The sequence below is a fragment of the Annulohypoxylon truncatum genome, assembly GCF_022578515.1.
Source record: "Annulohypoxylon truncatum strain CBS 140777 unplaced genomic scaffold F4807scaffold_15, whole genome shotgun sequence".
NCBI classification, from domain to species: domain Eukaryota; kingdom Fungi; phylum Ascomycota; class Sordariomycetes; order Xylariales; family Hypoxylaceae; genus Annulohypoxylon; species Annulohypoxylon truncatum.
In genome coordinates, this window is record NW_025953801.1 from 1 (window position 1) to 17,074 (window position 17,074).

The following is a 17,074-nucleotide window of genomic DNA, read 5'->3' on the forward strand; positions in this document are numbered from 1 at the left end:
AAAAATATAATAAATTATATATAATATTTTTTTAAATAAATTAAAATTTTATATTTAATTTAATTATTTTAATTTAAAAGTTAATTAATTATTAAGTTTTTAATTTAATTTATATTAAAAAATAAATCTAAGGATTAATTAAGTAAATATTTTAAATAAACTTTTTAAATATAGTTTATACGTGAAATTTATTTTTTATTATTATTTTAAAAATTTAAATTTTATTTAAAACTTATTACTTATAAATAAACCACTTTAAAAATTATTTATATTATATTTAATTAATTATAAAACTTTAATAATTAATTTTAATTAATTAATAATCAAGTTTTTAAACCACCTTTCCTATCCCTGCACCCAATCAACAGCCATGCTGTCCTGGAGCTATTAGTGTCACACAACTTTAGGGCCGGACTTTAAGGGATTACTGCGATAGGAAATTTTTGATAAGGAATTTTGCTGGGAGCTTAAAAGTTTAGATCCACAATATCCCTTCGTAAACTCAGGGTACAATCAATCTAAATCATTCTTGGTAGCCTCAAGAGCTGAACAGTGCCTTAGGGTAATCATTACGTGATAGATATCATGCTGCATAAGTTGAACTTACTTGAGAGACATTAAGAAAAAGGCTAGAAGGGCCCACCTAAGTATCAAAGCCTCAACTCTTAAGCGTACTACATGTTGTGTACCCAGACAAGCACCTATGGTAGTGCTAACTAGTAACTAGTAACTATCTACCTACCTTAACTCTCTGAATACGTATTGGGCGATCCAATCCGATTTTCTATTGTCAGGACTTAACGAGTCAAACTTACGTTCTTACCAAACGGATAGCATAGCCGGAACCCGACGAAGGAAGACCATTTGGTCCAATAGTTATCAGAGGAATGTCTAAAAGGGGGAATGTCCCCACTATTCTCTTCGGCGGTTTTGGACCCATCTTTCAATCTATAAGTCTCTCTATCCGCGTCGTGAGACTTTTTATAGGTAAGATCGACCATCGCCTACTTAAGTTCAGGACGGGACATGCAATTTAGGCAGATTTCTCCTTGGAGAATGACTGACGTCGATGTCATCAATGCTTGAACGTAACGTTCCTAACCGCTCCAAACTTGAACCGCCGAACACTAATTCCGTTCATATGGAATTTCATGCGATCGGCACGTCCTGCATGTAATGATACCTGGTGACCAGTATCCTTGGCATACATTGAGATATTATTTGATCTTGGTCAAGTTCTATATAGTCTCCCGAACTTGTCTCACTTTTCGTGGATTCGAGTAGGAACAACATCGTTCATCAAATCCATAAACGTTTACAGAATGAGGACTATCGCCGCCGCACTTGCGTTAGCAGCTACAGCTGCTAGCCACGCTACATTCCAAGAATTGTGGGTTGGTTCGGAAGACGAGGTGTCGACCTGCGCTAGACTCCCCGTATGTTGAAGTTAAACCCTGAAATATCCCCAGAGATAGATCGTGTTGGTCAAATGCTAACTCCAGATAAGGCCAACAATAACCCGGTAACTAACGTGGCGTCAAATGATATTCGTTGCAATGTCGGTGGTACTACAGCTGCGGGCGCCAAATGCAGTGTAGCTGGTAAGAATACTATCTTGGCTAGTGACTTGCACATTCTAACATGTTTCTAGCTGGCGAATCTGTCACGGTGGAGATGCATCAACAGCCCGGCGACAGAGACTGCGTATGTGAACCTAGAATTGCCCCCTTTTATTCTACCTATCACGAGAGTCGTAGCTCTGCTATCAAGCAGATCGAGGGAGAGCTACTCTCAGGGCTTTTGGGCCCCTTGTCTAGAATAACTTTTGCTAACTCTCTTATGTGCATCAAAGACGAAGGAAGCACTCGGTGGCAACCACTTCGGTCCCGTTATGGTATACATGAGCAAAGTCGACGACGCCTCCTCGGCCGACGGATCGTCATCGTGGTTCAAGATCTTCGAGGACGGCTACGACTCCGCCACCAAGACCTGGGGCAACGACAAGTTGAACAAGAACTGCGGCAAACAAGAAGTGACGATTCCTGCCGACATTGCTCCCGGAGACTACCTTCTACGTGCGGAAACGATCGCCCTACACACGGCGTCTCAGGCAAACGGTGCCCAGTTCTACATGACTTGCTACGTATGTAGATACCTCTCCAGCTACATTGTTCGCCTACTAACGCGATTAAATAGCAACTCACGGTTACTGGTGGAGGATCCGCGAACCCAACCGGTGTCAAATTCCCGGGCGCATACAGCGCCAGCGACCCTGGGATCAAGGTTGACATCTGGGGCAACAGCTTTACGGAGTACACGATCCCTGGCCCGCCTGTCTACTCCGGCTGAATTCCTCCGATGATGTTATCTGGAGTGTTAGAATAGGGGAAGAGAGGAGCTAGGCGGTTGAGAATTGTATGTATCGCCATATCGACGTAGTGCACATAGTTATCTATCCAATGATCTACAGTAGATTTGGAATATTATGCTGCTGTGATGTTATGACTAACTGAGAATATTCCAAAGTGGTAGTCTGATATTAATGTCTACCCACAATCCAATCAGTAGAAGCTCACCCTGGGAAAGAGATATTACTTTCCGCTATTGCATAATAATGTCATGAGTAGTTCGAAATTATAGGACACATCTATACTATCGTTTTGTAATTGACTCTAAGTTCAAAAGATCATCACGGAAATCGAGATTAATCTGAAAATATCTGCTTCGGTAACTGATACCCTTGTAGTCTCGGACCCAAGGCAATCAATCCCACCGGCTCTGGAAAGCACTCTCCCACCGGGCCCTTAGTCTGTAGATATTCTCGGCGGTATTAATCAACGGTTACAAACGGCTTTCTGGATTTGGATTATCTAAGCTAGCCGTAATAGTTGATATTTTAAGAGGCCTGGGTACTTTGAATGAAATTGAGGAAGCTTCTATTGCGCGTTTTGAGGTTTCAAGTAGGCGCCATGGAGTAAGCAGGAAGAGATCAGGAAAGAGGAGCAGGGAATTTTCATTAACTTGAAAAACCACGGTAATCGGACCGTGTATTAGACAAGTTGGAAGTTTGATATATCGGTTAAACAGGCTTACCTATGCAGAAGACTTTTAAACTGGAAGGGTGCGTAGATTTTTAAATCCTGTAAAAAGCCCTGAGAGCTGTAGGTCCACTACAGCGCCATGTGCCCTATGATTACAGCGCAGTCTTCCACTACAAGTAGGCCTGTGATCGTGGATGGATCCATAGTTAGATCCGTCGTGTCGGTAGATCGAGCGTGTTCCAACACCACGCTAGCCTAATCGCTAGTGCTTCGTACCTGTGTATGTATTCGCTAAAGTGGGGGATCGCCAGGGCTTCAGTGAGCTACATACCTGGTTCCATGTTCGTGTAAGCCAGGTTGGCCAGGGTCACCCCGCCCATATGAAAACCGCTACCCCAAGAACGCCGATGACAGACCCTCGAGACCTTCAAACTTCTTTTGCGCCGATTTCCTGGGTCCTTCTGTAAACTCATACGAGAATAATTATCATAGGCCTCCCGCACGGAGATGGAAGAAGGGCATCGATTTCTACTCTGTAGGTATAGAGTTCATGCTTGTATACTCTCCATCTGCCCAAAATGCCTTGAGCGATATCTTGTTTTGCCCATGGGCTTGACCTAATCCGATGTAACCGCATGATAAGACGAGCCGGAGGGTGGGCTCGAATCCTACGAAAGGTAGGTATATGAGTAAGCGAAAGTAATCTCTACTTCATTCTGAACTAGACTCGAACTCTCCTCCTTTAGTTGCCGTAACTATCACCACTGATCGAAACATGGCAGAGAATCAGGAGGAGTTAAAAGGTGCAGATTCGCCTTTGCCGACAGCCACTCGGGAATTGGGGGCTGTAACGGATGGAGACACGGAGGTCGTCTCGCGTGGTACCAAGCGAGGCATCAAGTCGCGCCAGGCACAGATGCTTGTTATAGGAGGCACTATTGGCACCGGCCTTTTCGTAGGCACGGGGCAGGCATTGGCCATTTCGGGACCTGCGTTTCTCTTCGCCGCATACGTAGTGATATGCCTCCTAGTTCAGGGCATCGTCACCGCTATGGCCGAGGTCGGTGCCTACTTGCCGGTGCAAGGCATGTCCGTGGCATACTACGGGAACCGGATCGTATCCCCTAGTCTTGGATTTGCGCTGGGGTGGATGTATTGGTACATCTGGGGGTTGAGCGTCGCCTACGAGATCACCGCCGCCGCCGTTGTCATTAACTACTGGCCGAACACGGTACCGGTGGCAGTGTGGATCACGATAATGTTGGTTGTCATAGTGACCCTAAATTTCTTCCCCGTAAAAGTTTACGGGGAATCGGAGTTCTGGTTTGCTTCGATCAAGGTCTTCGCGATCATCGGCCTCTTGGTTCTCTCCGTGGTCTTGTTTTTTGGCGGCGGGCCAGACCATACTCGTTTGGGTTTTTGGTATTGGCAAAACCCTGGGGCGACTAAAGAATACCTCGTTGATGGTGCTGGCGGTCGTTTCTGTGCTTTTCTTTTCACCCTCGTCTACTCGTGCTTCAGCTTCAACTTCAGCCCCGAGTTGATCATCATCGCGGCAGGTGAGATGAAATCTCCTCGCAAAGATCTTCCGAAGGCCGCATTACACTTCATTTGGCGTCTAGCGGTGTTTTACGTCTTCGGCGCCCTTGCTATTGGCGTCATATGTCGCAGTGACGAGCCTGCACTTACGGATGGTGGTAAAGGAGCTGCCTCGTCTCCCTGGGTTATTGCTATCGAGAAGGCCGGGATTCACGGGCTAGACAGCGTCATCAATGCTGTCGTTATTACTTCAGCCTGGTCGAGTGGAAACTCAGTGCTATACATGTCCAGTCGCTCTCTATACTCGCTTGCTGTAGCTGGGAACGCACCCCATATATTTAGTCGCTGCAATAAGCACGGCGTACCCGTCTACGCCGTGATTGCATCGAGCCTGTTATCCTTATTGGCGTACCTAAATATCGGCACAGTCAGTGGCATCGTGTTCAACTGGTTCGTCAGCATCATCAATACGGCGGCGTTTATAAGCTGGGCATGCTGCTGTCTTATATATTTTCGCTTTAGGAAGGCATGCGCCGCGCAAGGTATTGCTAGGTCGGATCTGCCGTATTCAAGTGTCATGCAACCATGGGCAGCTTGGGTTGCGCTTGTGGCGTTCTGCCTCTTTGGATTGTTGAATGGATTTTCGGTCTTCTTTCCAGGAAACTTCACCGCATCAGGCTTTCTTACCTCGTATATTGGTATCCCTGTGTTCTTGTTGTTATACTTTGGGCATAGAATATGGGCCAAAGACGACCCATGGATTAGAACACCTAACTCTGTTGATCTTAAAACAGGATTAGCAGACGCACTGGCGGATGAAGAACTTGAGGTGGTTATTCAAGAAAGAAATGCTTCTTTCAAGCGTGCAGGCAAAGAATGGTTAAGAAAGCTATACCTCATATGGGGATGGGAATGAATGAGAGTAGGTAAGTCAATCGCAAAACCAACTTCGTAGATAGGTACCTATACATCATTAAAAACCGTATCATCTTATGCAATTAGAAGCTCATGAATACCGTATATATGCATAATATTATTATTCTATACGCTATGTATGCGGCACCGCTACTCGCATATAATCATTTATGTCTTCCATATATCAAAGGGGTTTCCCCACTTCATCACAAAGATGCTCATTGCATTCTCACGACAGACATGCGCCACGAAACTACGCTCGCTAAACCAACAGAGGAGGAGCTGTGGATTGAGGTCATTGAAAAGCCTGAGGATGTCATCGCAGGTTTTGACTGTGCTGCAAATGCGTTTGGTAAACAGACCCACGACGCAATTTGGATAGCCACGAATCCAGAATGGGACAAAGACGGCCCTGATGGTCGAACGCGTGCTGCGGCACGTCTGGTTGAACAGTGGCGTCGCACAACTTACGATAGTGATGGCAATGCGAATACTATCTTTCTGAAAGCCACTCTTCCTGGCGAAGGTCGTCGTATCGTTGCGGGGATCGCTATTTGGACACAATTCTCTATGGTAGAGGGTCGCGGTGCTCGGCCACCAGACGACCCAATTGAAACTCTAGGACTAGAAAAGATCTACCCAGACGACGAAGTCGAACAACGCTATCTGGGCCAACTTTTTCGCTCCTTCTTAAAACGTCGCGGCGAGGTCATTAGAGAAAAAGAGGCATCCCAACCGCCGTCGCTGATGCACCTTGAATTATGTGCTGTAGATCCAGCTTACCAACGGAAAGGCATTGCGTCCAAACTTGTTCAATGGGGCCTTGATGAAGCGCGACGCCGTGGCGGTTTAGAGGCCACCACAGAGGCATCTAGTAGTAAGTATATTTCGAAAACACATATCAATGCTCTATGTCGCAGATATCAAGTACAAACTACTTCCTTCCAACTTTTTCTCGCATCGCGGGCACAAAGACTCAGCACCTCTCACAATCGATACTATGAGCTGACTTATCATTTCAGTGGGACGTCTTGTATACAAACGTCTAGGCTTTTATCCTGAAGGCCCAGATGTCAATTACCATGTTGATGACGAGTTTATGTCACGAGAAAGACCACCTAATCTCTTTATGCGTACGGGCACCAGTCATTAGCGATATTTATCGTTTAAGAATTGCGAGATACTTCACAATACATTATGACTTTTTGGCGGATTACACTTTGGGTTTGTGGATGAATAAAGCAACTTAGTCCACTAGATTATAGTTAAGTAAAGCATCTCCTTGGGTCATTGTTAAGAATGGAAACAAGATAAAAACCAGGTCATTGTCTCCTAAGCTGGGAAGGACAACGTTGTACATGGGACAATCCTATTATTCCGGTTAACAAACACAAAGAAATAATACAAAGTCGTTGAGTACTGAAGAATACGATATTTCTGGGCGCGTATTTAAACAGCGCACAAGACCAACAACCAGCAGAATACACTCTGGCAGATCAGACACTGAAGCTACATTGATCCTCCAAATTTTGAACTGGTTTTCTCTCTTAATACTTTAATAAAAAACGTATCTATCTCAAGATGGATCCATCCGATTTACAAAGTAGAATGGAGGCAATGGAGGCCCGTCTCAAGGGGTTGGAAACAAATTTGGAAGCAGTCAAGCCCAAGCCCTCGGTGGCTTCATTACGCTCAGACCAAGCACCAGATCCGAGAGACGCCACAAAAATGATCAAGGAACTTGAGGTTCTATTAGCAAGAACAGAAGAAGAACGTAATCAGCTTCAGTCTGATCACGATATACTCTCTGCACAGCTCGACCGCTACAGGGCCGAGTACGACGAGGCCATGGAAAGGCAAGAGGGATTAGAGGTAATATGGATGCAGAAACTGGATGCGGAGCAAAAGAGAAGTCGCGCCCTTTTCGAAAGATTGCAAGCATTGAAGGGTAACATCCGCGTTATGTGCCGCATCCGTCCTCCTCCGGCGGAAACGCCATACGAAGATCTCGTCGACTTTGGGCCTCGAGAAAAGGGTGAGTTTTCGGACTCCTGGGGGCGCATGCAAATACCCGTAGAACGCCAGGACGTGACCGGTAGAGTATCTACTGACACGCAGTCATTCGACTTCGAGCGCATTTTCGGCCCCGAGGAATCGAACAATGATGTATTCAATGAGATCTCCGACCTCGTCGAATGCGCGCTTCAAGGTGAGAAAGTTGGTATCTTCGCATATGGGCAGACCGGGTCTGGAAAGACGTTCACACTTAGCCACAAAGATCCGGCAGGGGATGGCTTAGAAGATGGTGTTATTCCCCGAACAGTAGCTTTAATGTTTCAGAACGCCGAAGCATCACTTACACACAACTACTCAATTTCACTGTCCATCTTGGAAATTTACATTGACAGCATCTATGACCTACAGGAACCTATTGACGGCCAGAAAGCTCAAACTCGGATCGAACAAGCCAAGTTTTTGGAACTGACCTCTCAAGAGTCGGCGGAGGCCATGATTGAGGCAGCAGCGCAACTTCGCGTGTCGAGCTCTACGAGCCAAAACGCGTCATCGTCTCGCTCGCACCTAATATTGACGTTTCAGATACACCGAGAACGCCTCGGTGGAGGGGAGGAAGAGACAGGATATCTCTACCTCGTGGATCTCGCCGGTTCGGAGAGGTCTGCTGCAAGTGGACTAAAGGGATTGCAGCTACAAGAAGGTATCAAGATCAACACAGCACTAATGAGCTTAAACTTGGTCATCACAGCTTTAGGCAATGGCACGCATGTGGCTTACGATAATACGTTGACCAAAGCACTAAGGCCTGTTCTCTCTCACGATTCGAAGACTCTCATGTTTGTCATGGTGAGTCCCTTGAAGAAGGACTTGGTCACCTCGATCCAAACCCTCAAGAAAGGTCAAGAAGCGACCAATGCAAAGTTAGCCGCAGTCAACCGTAGTGGTACTTCCACTCCCAGGGGAACTAGATCTGTCTCACATCCGGCATTGTCGAGCGGTTTAGGGACCCCTACATCCGTTAGATCTACCCCCGGCACTCCGACTTCAGGACGGGGCGGAACACGAGGTGGGCTAACTCCACGCCCTACTCCAAGGTCTTCCCTAGGCGGCACTCCGACCAGAGGAAGGGGATCAGGACGAGGGGGGCGCTAGATGAGAGAAATAAGTGAGTATCCAATTAACCAAGACAGTTATTTCTAAATTCTTAATTTCATCTTGTTCTTATTACTTATGTAGCTAGCTACCTAGGTAGGTACACAACTCCAGAAAAATTTCTCATGTCATATCATACCACAAATAATTATATTGGAAATGATATGGAATCTATTGACTGTAAGTCATGACTGAACACTTGTGAAAGTTGGAGATTCAAATTCTTTACCAGATTTCATGGATATCAATTGAAACGCTCGAACTCTTTTAGAAAATATCGAAAATGCGCAACTATACACGTGCCGTGAGGTCAAAATAAAATCTCCATTATGACACCCATGCAATTACCCCTTTTTGCCATAACCCCGACCAGATTATTTTTCGTGTCCCATAATCGGTCCGCAATACCTAAACTCCCTCCAACTTCAAATGTTCATATACAAGCCCTGGCGCCGCTATATTATACAAGGACTAAGTTGACGGGCGTCAAACTATGAGCCAGGGACATAATAAATAAATAAAAATTATTCAACAAAAAATATTAGCAGTTATGCGAAGGCCGCTGTGATGACGCTTGAGCAGTCGGTCAAGGTAGACGCGTCGTTGCCGAGAAGGCTCAGCTTTTCCATCCTATATCATAGAGAGTTAGCGATATGACGAATGACAAGAGCCTTGAATACAACTCACGCTGGTACAAATGCGTCGGCCCAGGCAGAAGCATCGGAGCCGAATGTGGTCCAGTCCCCGCTCGTTACCGACGAGCTACTCATAGATACGTCGCTGTTCAGGCTCGCGGGGGCGGTGCCATTGGCGGTCTCTGTATAGAAGGTTGTGTCGAGGTCGTCTACGGTCGTGTCGAGCGCGTTTCCGTTCAGGTCCTTGGCAGCGCTATGAGCTCCAATAAGGGCGACTAGCTCCGTGGACGTGAACCCCTTGGCCGCGAAGGCGGCGACAATGGTGGTGGCGTTGTCATTTTGCGTAGGGATCTGGTTCGCCGCGTTTGCGGTAGACGAGTCCGTTCTACCGACCTTGACGGCAATTGCCGGTAGGCCTGGGCATGAGGCTATCCCGAACGCTGTGGGGGATGTGTAAGCTACGAGACTTGAATTATGGTGATGTGGCCGGGGAACTTACCAGCAGCGAATTGGATCAAATCAGCTGTACCGACGGTGAAATTGGTTGCCATTGTACCCAAGGTTGAACATATACCAATCATTTGAGCGTTCTCGCCGCGGTCAGTGCACTCGTCCGCCAAGATGATAGACCCATCGCAGGCACCGGGGAAGCAGTCATGGAAGGAAAGCCTGATAGCCGCACGAGCGTCGTCGTTGCAGTTGCCGCTGCTGTCTATGAAGGTTGTCTTCAGTTCCGCAGCAACGTCAGTCCAGACTGCAGGGCATTGTGCCCTAACAAGACCAGAAGAGGCTACAAGAGCTGTGAATAGTACGGTAGGTCTGAACGAATGCATTTTGTATGAGTGGCTCTCAACTGGTACAATATAAATATAAAAAATAGACGGCGTAGTGAGCTTAGAAGAGCTAGAAATGATAGTGACGAGAAGACAGAATAACGATTGAAGGTAACTCGCAAGTAACCAGCTCAGGAGTATGTAAAATAGGAGTGAAGGAGAACTGATGAGATGTTGTTGCCCACCTTAGCAAAGTTGTTTGTGTAGATCCTCCTCACACTTATATATAAAAACATTTTACTCCTAAATCGATATGCCCCTAATCGAAGCTGTGATACTTCGACCCTGGAGTTGTTGGACTCGTGTTGAGAGACCCTGCATAGCGTGCAAGGTTATCTTCGCTTGGTCCCTCCGAGGGTCGATCCCCTAGGACGCATCAGCAAATGGTCGAAGACTGCCCTAGACCGGAATGGAGCCACGCAGACGGTAGCATGGAAGCCAACCGAGATGCTAAACGAGATCCGGTTCACCATTTTCTGTTTTTCAACGGCCAACTTGGTGAGTCGTTTTCCAACATTTTCTCCCTGCCTACATCACGTAGGACTATAGACGACTTCCCCAACATCCACGCTGAACACTGATAACAAGCCGGTAATCATCGTGCCAGCCAATACAGAGCGTCCGAAATATTCGATGAGTGGACCTAGCTCATCGAACGATGCAAAATTGTTTAGAGCACATGCTGCTCCATGTGTGTAGGTGATTAAACCGATCCTAGCGTAGATCATAGCTCTGTCACTATGGTGAAAATAGTATGCAGGGTGAATATCTCCGGCCTATGACACGAATCCACGGGTAGTAGTCCCAGGCAGGCCAGGTAACAGAGATGGCGGACTGATCAATCCCAGGGCCATGAACCAATTGCGCGGGAGATAAACATTTACTGGAGCTGAGTATGTAAAGGTTCCTAGCGATACAACGTGCTTACGACGACCAACAACGGTGTTTGTCGCGCGCGCTTAGACCCTCTCATCGTTAACGTAGGGAGAAGCGTTTCCAACATCGCAAGGCAGACAGGGCGGACAGGGCACAGAGGGCAGCAAGGGCCAGGATTCTTAAGAGCCTCCAGCGTCGATGTCACAGCAGAGCCGGAGTAAACTGGAGTTGGCAGGGATCGTCAAAATGACCTAGCTGGACCCCAGCGGACAATTGCCGGACCCTCTCGACGGTGGATATTGGACGCGTGTTTATGAAACAACATTCGCCTGACCGTTCAAAGAAAAGGAGGCCACAGGCTATCAACACCTGAAGCTTCTGTCAATAGGAAAATATCGTAGATAGATGCAGCTTGATCCTATGTAGATGTTAAATTTGATGAATACTTACTACACTATGTACGTGACGCGCAGTCTACCTAGTCGAGTATCCTTATCGCGACGCAACTTCGAGCAGGGATGCGACTAACAGACAGGAAAACATTTTCTCTAAATACTACACTAGTACAGTAGATAGCTGTAGATGTTCTATTTTGATATTTCGTGAGGAGATCGACAACCGCTATTGTTACAAACGCTCTGTTTCGCGATAGCTTCGGTAGTAGTAAGGAATTCAACGCTGCTAAGTGAATCCTCTGTCGTTTCTTATCTTGAAGCATTCGTCATCAGCTGCATCAATAGGTTGCCGAAATAATTCTCTCATACCTGATCTTCTGCACATGACAGCTAGACGAGGTAGCTATACAGCATACATAGTAGCATTCAGAGTCGGGAGGTGGATTTAAGCTACGCGAAGCTTTTTCGCAACCGGGTTGCTCATAAATCTCGCTGCATTTAATGAGCTGAATTAGGTAGGTACGTGTCGTAGGTCGCTATGTTACATACATTCGTACCTATTAAATTTAACTTTAGTTAGCATGCATAGGTACTATGTAAATAATGGACTCATAATGAGGCCATGCTAAGTCCACGGACCTTAGGTAATAAGTCACCTAGGTACCTAGTATGTCACCATTTGAATAAGGTGAAATACAAACCATTGAATTACCTAATCGAAATCGAGGAAATTCTTTGTTAGTTGGAAACAATTCTTGGCAGTTTCAAAAGAGCCATTTCTAGAAAAGTCGGTCCAAAACAATGTCTCAGATCTTTGTGTCGCACCCTGATATGTTTGGAGTGTGCGAACTTGAGATACTAGGGGAAAGATGCTAGAGGAAAATAAAAAAGGGTTTAACCTCGTATGGTTTAACTCTTGAACGTTATCTGAGTCCGCTCCACATTCCCCTTAAACGATCTAGTAATTGCCTGATGTGAGTAATTCGGCACTTCCGTTTCGTCATGGCCATGGAGAGGCTCGTGCGGGTGAAGCCTCAACTTCAGCCGCACTTTTGACCAATCATGTGTCATCTATTTCCTTGGGTAGATCCCATGCACGCGTTCATCCAAACTTTTCCGATAAATGTTACCTAAGTTCGTAATTAACATCATCCGAACGAGAAGACTTTGGTGTTGAACGTTGCGATGTTGCGTTACGGGACGACACGGGACGATACGCCAGGCGCTCGAATAAGAGGTACATTCATGTTCTTGATAAATATATTCCTGGATAGGCATTTTCTTACGCGAAGCTTCGTAAACCCTTCCATGACCAATACCGCGACAATCATTGGTGTTAGTGTTGAATATTAAGATCCATTGGAGTCCCATGTGAATACTACCCAGGACCCCACCCTAGAAGCTGGAAGCTCCCGAGACATTTGATGTCTTTACCAGGTCCCCGGTATTGTTTAGTAATGTTCCAAAGACCAAGCATTTCGACGTGCAGTGCCAAGTTGATTGGAATCTCTAAAAATTAACGCCGTGTGTAAAACATTTTCCTTTCCTTTTTCAAACAACAGAATGCTTGGCCTCTAATTCTGGTCAGTATTGAAACATTGAAACTTTCAGCTTCGCGACGACTTACCATATGTATCCAAATACTAGCCTGTACGACATCGGAATTATTCAGGGGTTGATCTGTGTGTGACAGTTACGCAGCCTTGTAAGTGGTACGCGTCCTGCAGATATTAGTCCCCATCACCTAACCCAAAGGCGGGAACTTCTGCCCCACGCCGCCCACGGTCCCTATTTTAGGCCCTATCTGGTTCCTACAGTCTCAACCTACCTAGATCCACTACTTTTATAATGAACCGCACAGAGCCGCAAATAGTATATCCACATATTGACAACCACCAATAAGTGAACTTCTCTAAACCCTCTCAATGTTACCACGATCTATCGTTCGTAATATCTGAGACATCTTTGCAACGCTGTTATGTATTCTAAATCCTTCTGTTCTTCGATCCATCATTTGACCGACCAACAAAGGATTCGGAATACGACAGCTGCCATCTATCATAAGGTCTGGACTCTGTAGTAGCTAGTTTGAATTGTCTGATTTGTGTTCATGATGTTGGTTACCTTCCTATTCATGAACGATGAGCAAGAAATCGGCTAACAAATCCTACTTACATACGATGGCGGCAGGTAGGGTCGCCTCGACTGCTCATTTTGAACTACAATATTCTTGGCGTTCCTATATCACCCCCCCTTTTTTTCGTTGAGTTATTTTATTTTGCTGGAAGGGGAAAAGGAAAGAACTTAGTCCCAAGAAGAGAAACAATAGGTAAACCTCACCTACATTGTTCATTGTTTCTGGGGTGATGTCTCATGTCTGTTTTCTACATTTTGACTACCTACCTGGGTATCCAAGAACGACTACTACGCAGCAAACTGAAAACATCTCGAACTCATGTCAGGGCTAGTAAGAATGAAATAACAAATTAATTCAACAGAACTAATATGCCTACAGTTAAATCTACTTCTGGCGTCTATCCACATCATCTCGAAGTCTTATTCATCAGCCTTTCCCCTAAAAGCTCCCAGAGACTAACCACTAAATCGCCAACGCCAGATCAGCAACCCAACAAATGCATTCTTGAACAATAGTAGGAACTTCCCCCTCTCCGATACCTGTAATCTCAATACGAGGAGCACATCTACTACTGGTACAATGGTCACCACAGTGTCGCCTAGGCGGTGTGCTCTGGGTCAGCCTAGCAATGACATAGTCAACGGGATGATGGCATGTAGGTGAGGATATTTTCCTCTAGGAACTCTGTATTATCGGTGCATGGAATGTGGTTGGAAGGAGTTGGCAGAGCACGGCCGAAGACTGGCGCGTCGAGAAGAGACGAGACGACAAGAGACAACGGTTTCATTCCGTTAAAATCTCAGAGCCCGACTTCAAGATATGTACGTATACGCCTGTTTAATATCGATGTTCATTGACCAATGGTAAGAAGAAACCCATACCAAGAACGAATCGACGATACTTGACTTTTCTACTTCAACTTTTCACCATCCTTAGCCATCCTGAGCGCCGAGAAAATACTGCCCCTATTAAATCACATTTTTGACCGCACGAGGGTTCTATAGATTAATCCTCTGCGAGATACAGTCTCGAATCACACTCCCATACTACAGAATATATGTTTAAGAAAGCCTACTAGTTATCCCGATGGTCTGGTGACTGAAATTTGTCTGGAGTTATTACAAAGTGAGTCTTTCATAGTAGGTTGGCTTCACTGATTGCAACTAAAGATAGGTATCTAAACTTACGTACCTAGGATAATCGGCTAGGAATTTAATTAGCCTTGACATTTCAACTTAGAAACCAGTTTTTAATTTTATATGCTTTTGATGACTTTGTCCTGAAATCCTGGATCATGCTACCGGCATCGTTCTAATTCACAAGAGTTTACACACCATCTCTACCCTCGTTGGCGTATATTTTGATATAAACCTTTAATTGTTCTCTTTATTTAGAACGAAACAATTATATTAGCTCTAGTATCTAGAGAATAAGATTTTGGAGGATTTACATGGATGCTGGGTTGTATTGAATAAGTATTTGCTGCTTCTGTGATGGTAAAGGCGGCCTAAATGAGTTGATCTTTGAATCATACCGCGATTCCAACCATCTTTACACTATCACTATTATCGTGACTTCCAGAAACCCGTCTCTACCACAGCCCGCTCCTTTAACTTGATAAATATCAATAATATCGAGCTTATCGTATTAAAGTTGAGTAGTCGCCGAGAATACAAGTGACAGCCTCAGCTACTTGTCGATGATGCGGTCTCCAATTACTTCGTGATAACCCTAGATGGGGTCAGAGATAACATCAAAAACTCTTCGGGATTAATATACTTGCTGCTTGCTTTGTTCAATGTAAGACAGCCAGCCCTCCGCTTGAGGCTCCTACCAAAGTGATCCCCTACATATGGTAGCTAAGATCCTTATCTCGAACTCACCTCCTTCATCACCGACGTACTAGAGGTCTTGATCGTGATTGGGGTAAACATATCGCGCCGATTTTCAGCTTCCGTTGAGACCGCCACTACTAGTGCAGTTCAGTATGCATACAGCATTTCTACAATGGATATGCCGGAGCATGCTTTTATTGTTGGGGATGTGACTACGAAACATGGCAGATGTAAGTATAATGTCAATCAAGTTAGGAGAACGACAGCCGTAAGCATGTCAGAATCTACTGTGGTAAGTTTGAAAGAGGTGCAACCCTTGAGGATGGTAACTGGAAGTAAGATAATAAAGGTATCGTAGAATGGCCTTAATGTGTGGAAGAGGATATAACGAATCCTATGACCTATCCATCTCAATAGACTGATCCCCTGATCAGCCTTATAAATTCCACCATATGATGCATGGATAAGCATAGGTAGGCTGTAACACTAACATTAGGCTAAGATGAACAACTTGATATTACTGAATTGACTTCTTTTCTCGTAAATATTTTGTCTTTATTTCATTGGGGCTGCTGAAAGCCTAACTCTATTCGTAAAAAAGTGAACGTCCGCATGGGCATCATGAAATTTCCCGCGATCAAATGCGCCGACAGAAAGCGAGCTCCGGCTCTGTAGGAATAATCCCCCCTTCTAACCCCTCCCTGCCACAATCGCGTGGCGCTCTAACAATAGGCAAAATGTTCCCCATTTCCCGACACTCCCTGGGCTCCGAACGAACGCGCCCGGCCCAATTTACTCGATGTGCTTCTTCAGAATGCTGACGAGCGCGTTGGGGTTAGCGCCGACGAGCCTCTCGGCGGGCTCGGCCTTGCCGTCCTTGAAGAGGAGGAACGTCGGCATGGCCGTGATGCCGAGCTCCTGGCTCAGCTCCGGGAGGTCGTCGACGTCGATCTTGCCGAAGTAGATGTCCTTGAACTGCTCGTCATTCGAGTGTCTATTCATATATCCTTGGTTAACGACGTCATTCCTCGTTTACACCTCCAATTGAGGGATTTCGCGGCGGAATGTAGGTCAACTTACTTCGCTAGGATAGGGGCAATGGCCTTGCAAGGACCGCACCAGGTCGCGAAGCAGTCTAGGAGGACGACCTTGTTCTCCTGGATGGCCTGCTTGAAAGCCTCGGCGCTTTGCGCAATGTTAGCATGAGGCTTGGAGGGGTAAAAGCGCAAAGACGTCAGACAAAGTTGGCGGGGCGGGGTAGATAGCCGACCCAGCCTGGTCAGTTCACCGGAAACTTACGTTTCGAAGTTGTGGACAGTCATTTTGGGTAGAGTAGTATGGAATTGGCGAATAGACGTAATATGCGATGGTCGGTATACGGAATGTCTGAAGGAAGACTGGACAGTTCGGAAGAAGTTTGTTGACATGGAGAAGAAAGAAAAAAAATAGCGCGGGGTGCTGGTGGATTTATGTATAATTTACGTAGCGACCTACTATCTCAGGGACGGGAAGGGGGTAAGGCTGTGCTAAGTTTAATTCAGCTCTTACTAGGTAGGTGTGTAGGTGTTAGAGTGTCATACAATGATATCTAGATGGTTCGCATCAAAGCAATTAACTGGATTGTAACCACCGACAACCGGTGAAACAGATGATGTAAATCTTTGATTTGTCAGTGTGTTCAATGACGTGATCCCCGCCAA

The 17,074-nt window shown here is 45.7% G+C and overlaps 6 protein-coding genes across 6 annotated transcripts; 4 read left to right on the forward strand and 2 right to left on the reverse strand.

Annotated features, from left to right (window-relative positions):
- The first annotated feature begins 1,162 nt into the window (after positions 1-1,162).
- Positions 1,163-2,486, forward strand: F4807DRAFT_74643 (glycoside hydrolase family 61 protein). Its single transcript, XM_048003431.1, has 5 exons — positions 1,163-1,436; positions 1,508-1,601; positions 1,652-1,704; positions 1,853-2,143; positions 2,197-2,486. Exons 1-5 carry the CDS (start codon positions 1,323-1,325, stop codon positions 2,347-2,349), a joined length of 705 nt encoding a protein of 234 aa, XP_047854329.1. The 5' UTR covers positions 1,163-1,322; the 3' UTR covers positions 2,350-2,486.
- A 1,176-nt stretch (positions 2,487-3,662) lies between these two features.
- F4807DRAFT_74681 (amino acid permease/ SLC12A domain-containing protein) lies at positions 3,663-5,566 on the forward strand. Its single transcript, XM_048003433.1, has one exon. The coding sequence runs from the start codon at positions 3,817-3,819 to the stop codon at positions 5,494-5,496; it is 1,680 nt and encodes a 559-aa protein (XP_047854330.1). The 5' UTR covers positions 3,663-3,816; the 3' UTR covers positions 5,497-5,566.
- Positions 5,567-5,711: 145 nt separating this feature from the next.
- F4807DRAFT_74693 (uncharacterized protein) lies at positions 5,712-6,862 on the forward strand. Its single transcript, XM_048003434.1, has 2 exons — positions 5,712-6,372; positions 6,518-6,862. Exons 1-2 carry the CDS (start codon positions 5,736-5,738, stop codon positions 6,646-6,648), a joined length of 768 nt encoding a protein of 255 aa, XP_047854331.1. The 5' UTR covers positions 5,712-5,735; the 3' UTR covers positions 6,649-6,862.
- Positions 6,863-8,880, forward strand: F4807DRAFT_74694 (P-loop containing nucleoside triphosphate hydrolase protein). Its single transcript, XM_048003435.1, has one exon. It carries the CDS (start codon positions 7,077-7,079, stop codon positions 8,661-8,663), a length of 1,587 nt encoding a protein of 528 aa, XP_047854332.1. The 5' UTR covers positions 6,863-7,076; the 3' UTR covers positions 8,664-8,880.
- Positions 8,881-9,185: 305 nt separating this feature from the next.
- Positions 9,186-10,322, reverse strand: F4807DRAFT_74700 (class II peroxidase). Its single transcript, XM_048003436.1, has 3 exons — positions 9,798-10,322; positions 9,351-9,738; positions 9,186-9,293 (listed from the first exon to the last, which is right to left on the reverse strand). The coding sequence occupies exons 1-3, from the start codon at positions 10,129-10,131 to the stop codon at positions 9,212-9,214; spliced, it is 804 nt and encodes a 267-aa protein (XP_047854333.1). The 5' UTR covers positions 10,132-10,322; the 3' UTR covers positions 9,186-9,211.
- Positions 10,323-15,589: 5,267 nt separating this feature from the next.
- On the reverse strand, positions 15,590-17,042 carry F4807DRAFT_424513 (thioredoxin-domain-containing protein). The gene is made up of 3 exons (XM_047997879.1): positions 16,674-17,042; positions 16,455-16,559; positions 15,590-16,368 (listed from the first exon to the last, which is right to left on the reverse strand). The coding sequence occupies exons 1-3, from the start codon at positions 16,799-16,801 to the stop codon at positions 16,167-16,169; spliced, it is 435 nt and encodes a 144-aa protein (XP_047854334.1). The 5' UTR covers positions 16,802-17,042; the 3' UTR covers positions 15,590-16,166.
- Between the last annotated feature and the right edge of the window lie 32 nt (positions 17,043-17,074).

Excerpts from the sequence above, each read along its gene's own strand:
- F4807DRAFT_74643 (XM_048003431.1), top strand. The coding sequence starts at position 1,323 with ATGAGGACTATCGCCGCCGCACTTGCGTTAGCAGCTACAGCTGCTAGC. Across the intron at positions 1,437-1,507 it reads CGACCTGCGCTAGACTCCCC|GCCAACAATAACCCGGTAAC; the intron begins GTATGTTGAAGT and ends ACTCCAGATAAG. Across the intron at positions 1,705-1,852 it reads AGCCCGGCGACAGAGACTGC|ACGAAGGAAGCACTCGGTGG; the intron begins GTATGTGAACCT and ends TGTGCATCAAAG.
- F4807DRAFT_74700 (XM_048003436.1), bottom strand. The coding sequence starts at position 10,131 with ATGCATTCGTTCAGACCTACCGTACTATTCACAGCTCTTGTAGCCTCT. Across the intron at positions 9,739-9,797 it reads TTTGATCCAATTCGCTGCTG|CGTTCGGGATAGCCTCATGC; the intron begins GTAAGTTCCCCG and ends CATCCCCCACAG. Across the intron at positions 9,294-9,350 it reads GCCGACGCATTTGTACCAGC|GATGGAAAAGCTGAGCCTTC; the intron begins GTGAGTTGTATT and ends TCTATGATATAG.
- F4807DRAFT_424513 (XM_047997879.1), bottom strand. The coding sequence starts at position 16,801 with ATGTCAACAAACTTCTTCCGAACTGTCCAGTCTTCCTTCAGACATTCC. Across the intron at positions 16,560-16,673 it reads ACTGTCCACAACTTCGAAAC|CGCCGAGGCTTTCAAGCAGG; the intron begins GTAAGTTTCCGG and ends CATTGCGCAAAG. Across the intron at positions 16,369-16,454 it reads ATTGCCCCTATCCTAGCGAA|ACACTCGAATGACGAGCAGT; the intron begins GTAAGTTGACCT and ends ATATATGAATAG.
- F4807DRAFT_74694 (XM_048003435.1), top strand. The coding sequence starts at position 7,077 with ATGGATCCATCCGATTTACAAAGTAGAATGGAGGCAATGGAGGCCCGT.
- F4807DRAFT_74693 (XM_048003434.1), top strand. The coding sequence starts at position 5,736 with ATGCGCCACGAAACTACGCTCGCTAAACCAACAGAGGAGGAGCTGTGG. Across the intron at positions 6,373-6,517 it reads CACCACAGAGGCATCTAGTA|TGGGACGTCTTGTATACAAA; the intron begins GTAAGTATATTT and ends TTATCATTTCAG.
- F4807DRAFT_74681 (XM_048003433.1), top strand. The coding sequence starts at position 3,817 with ATGGCAGAGAATCAGGAGGAGTTAAAAGGTGCAGATTCGCCTTTGCCG.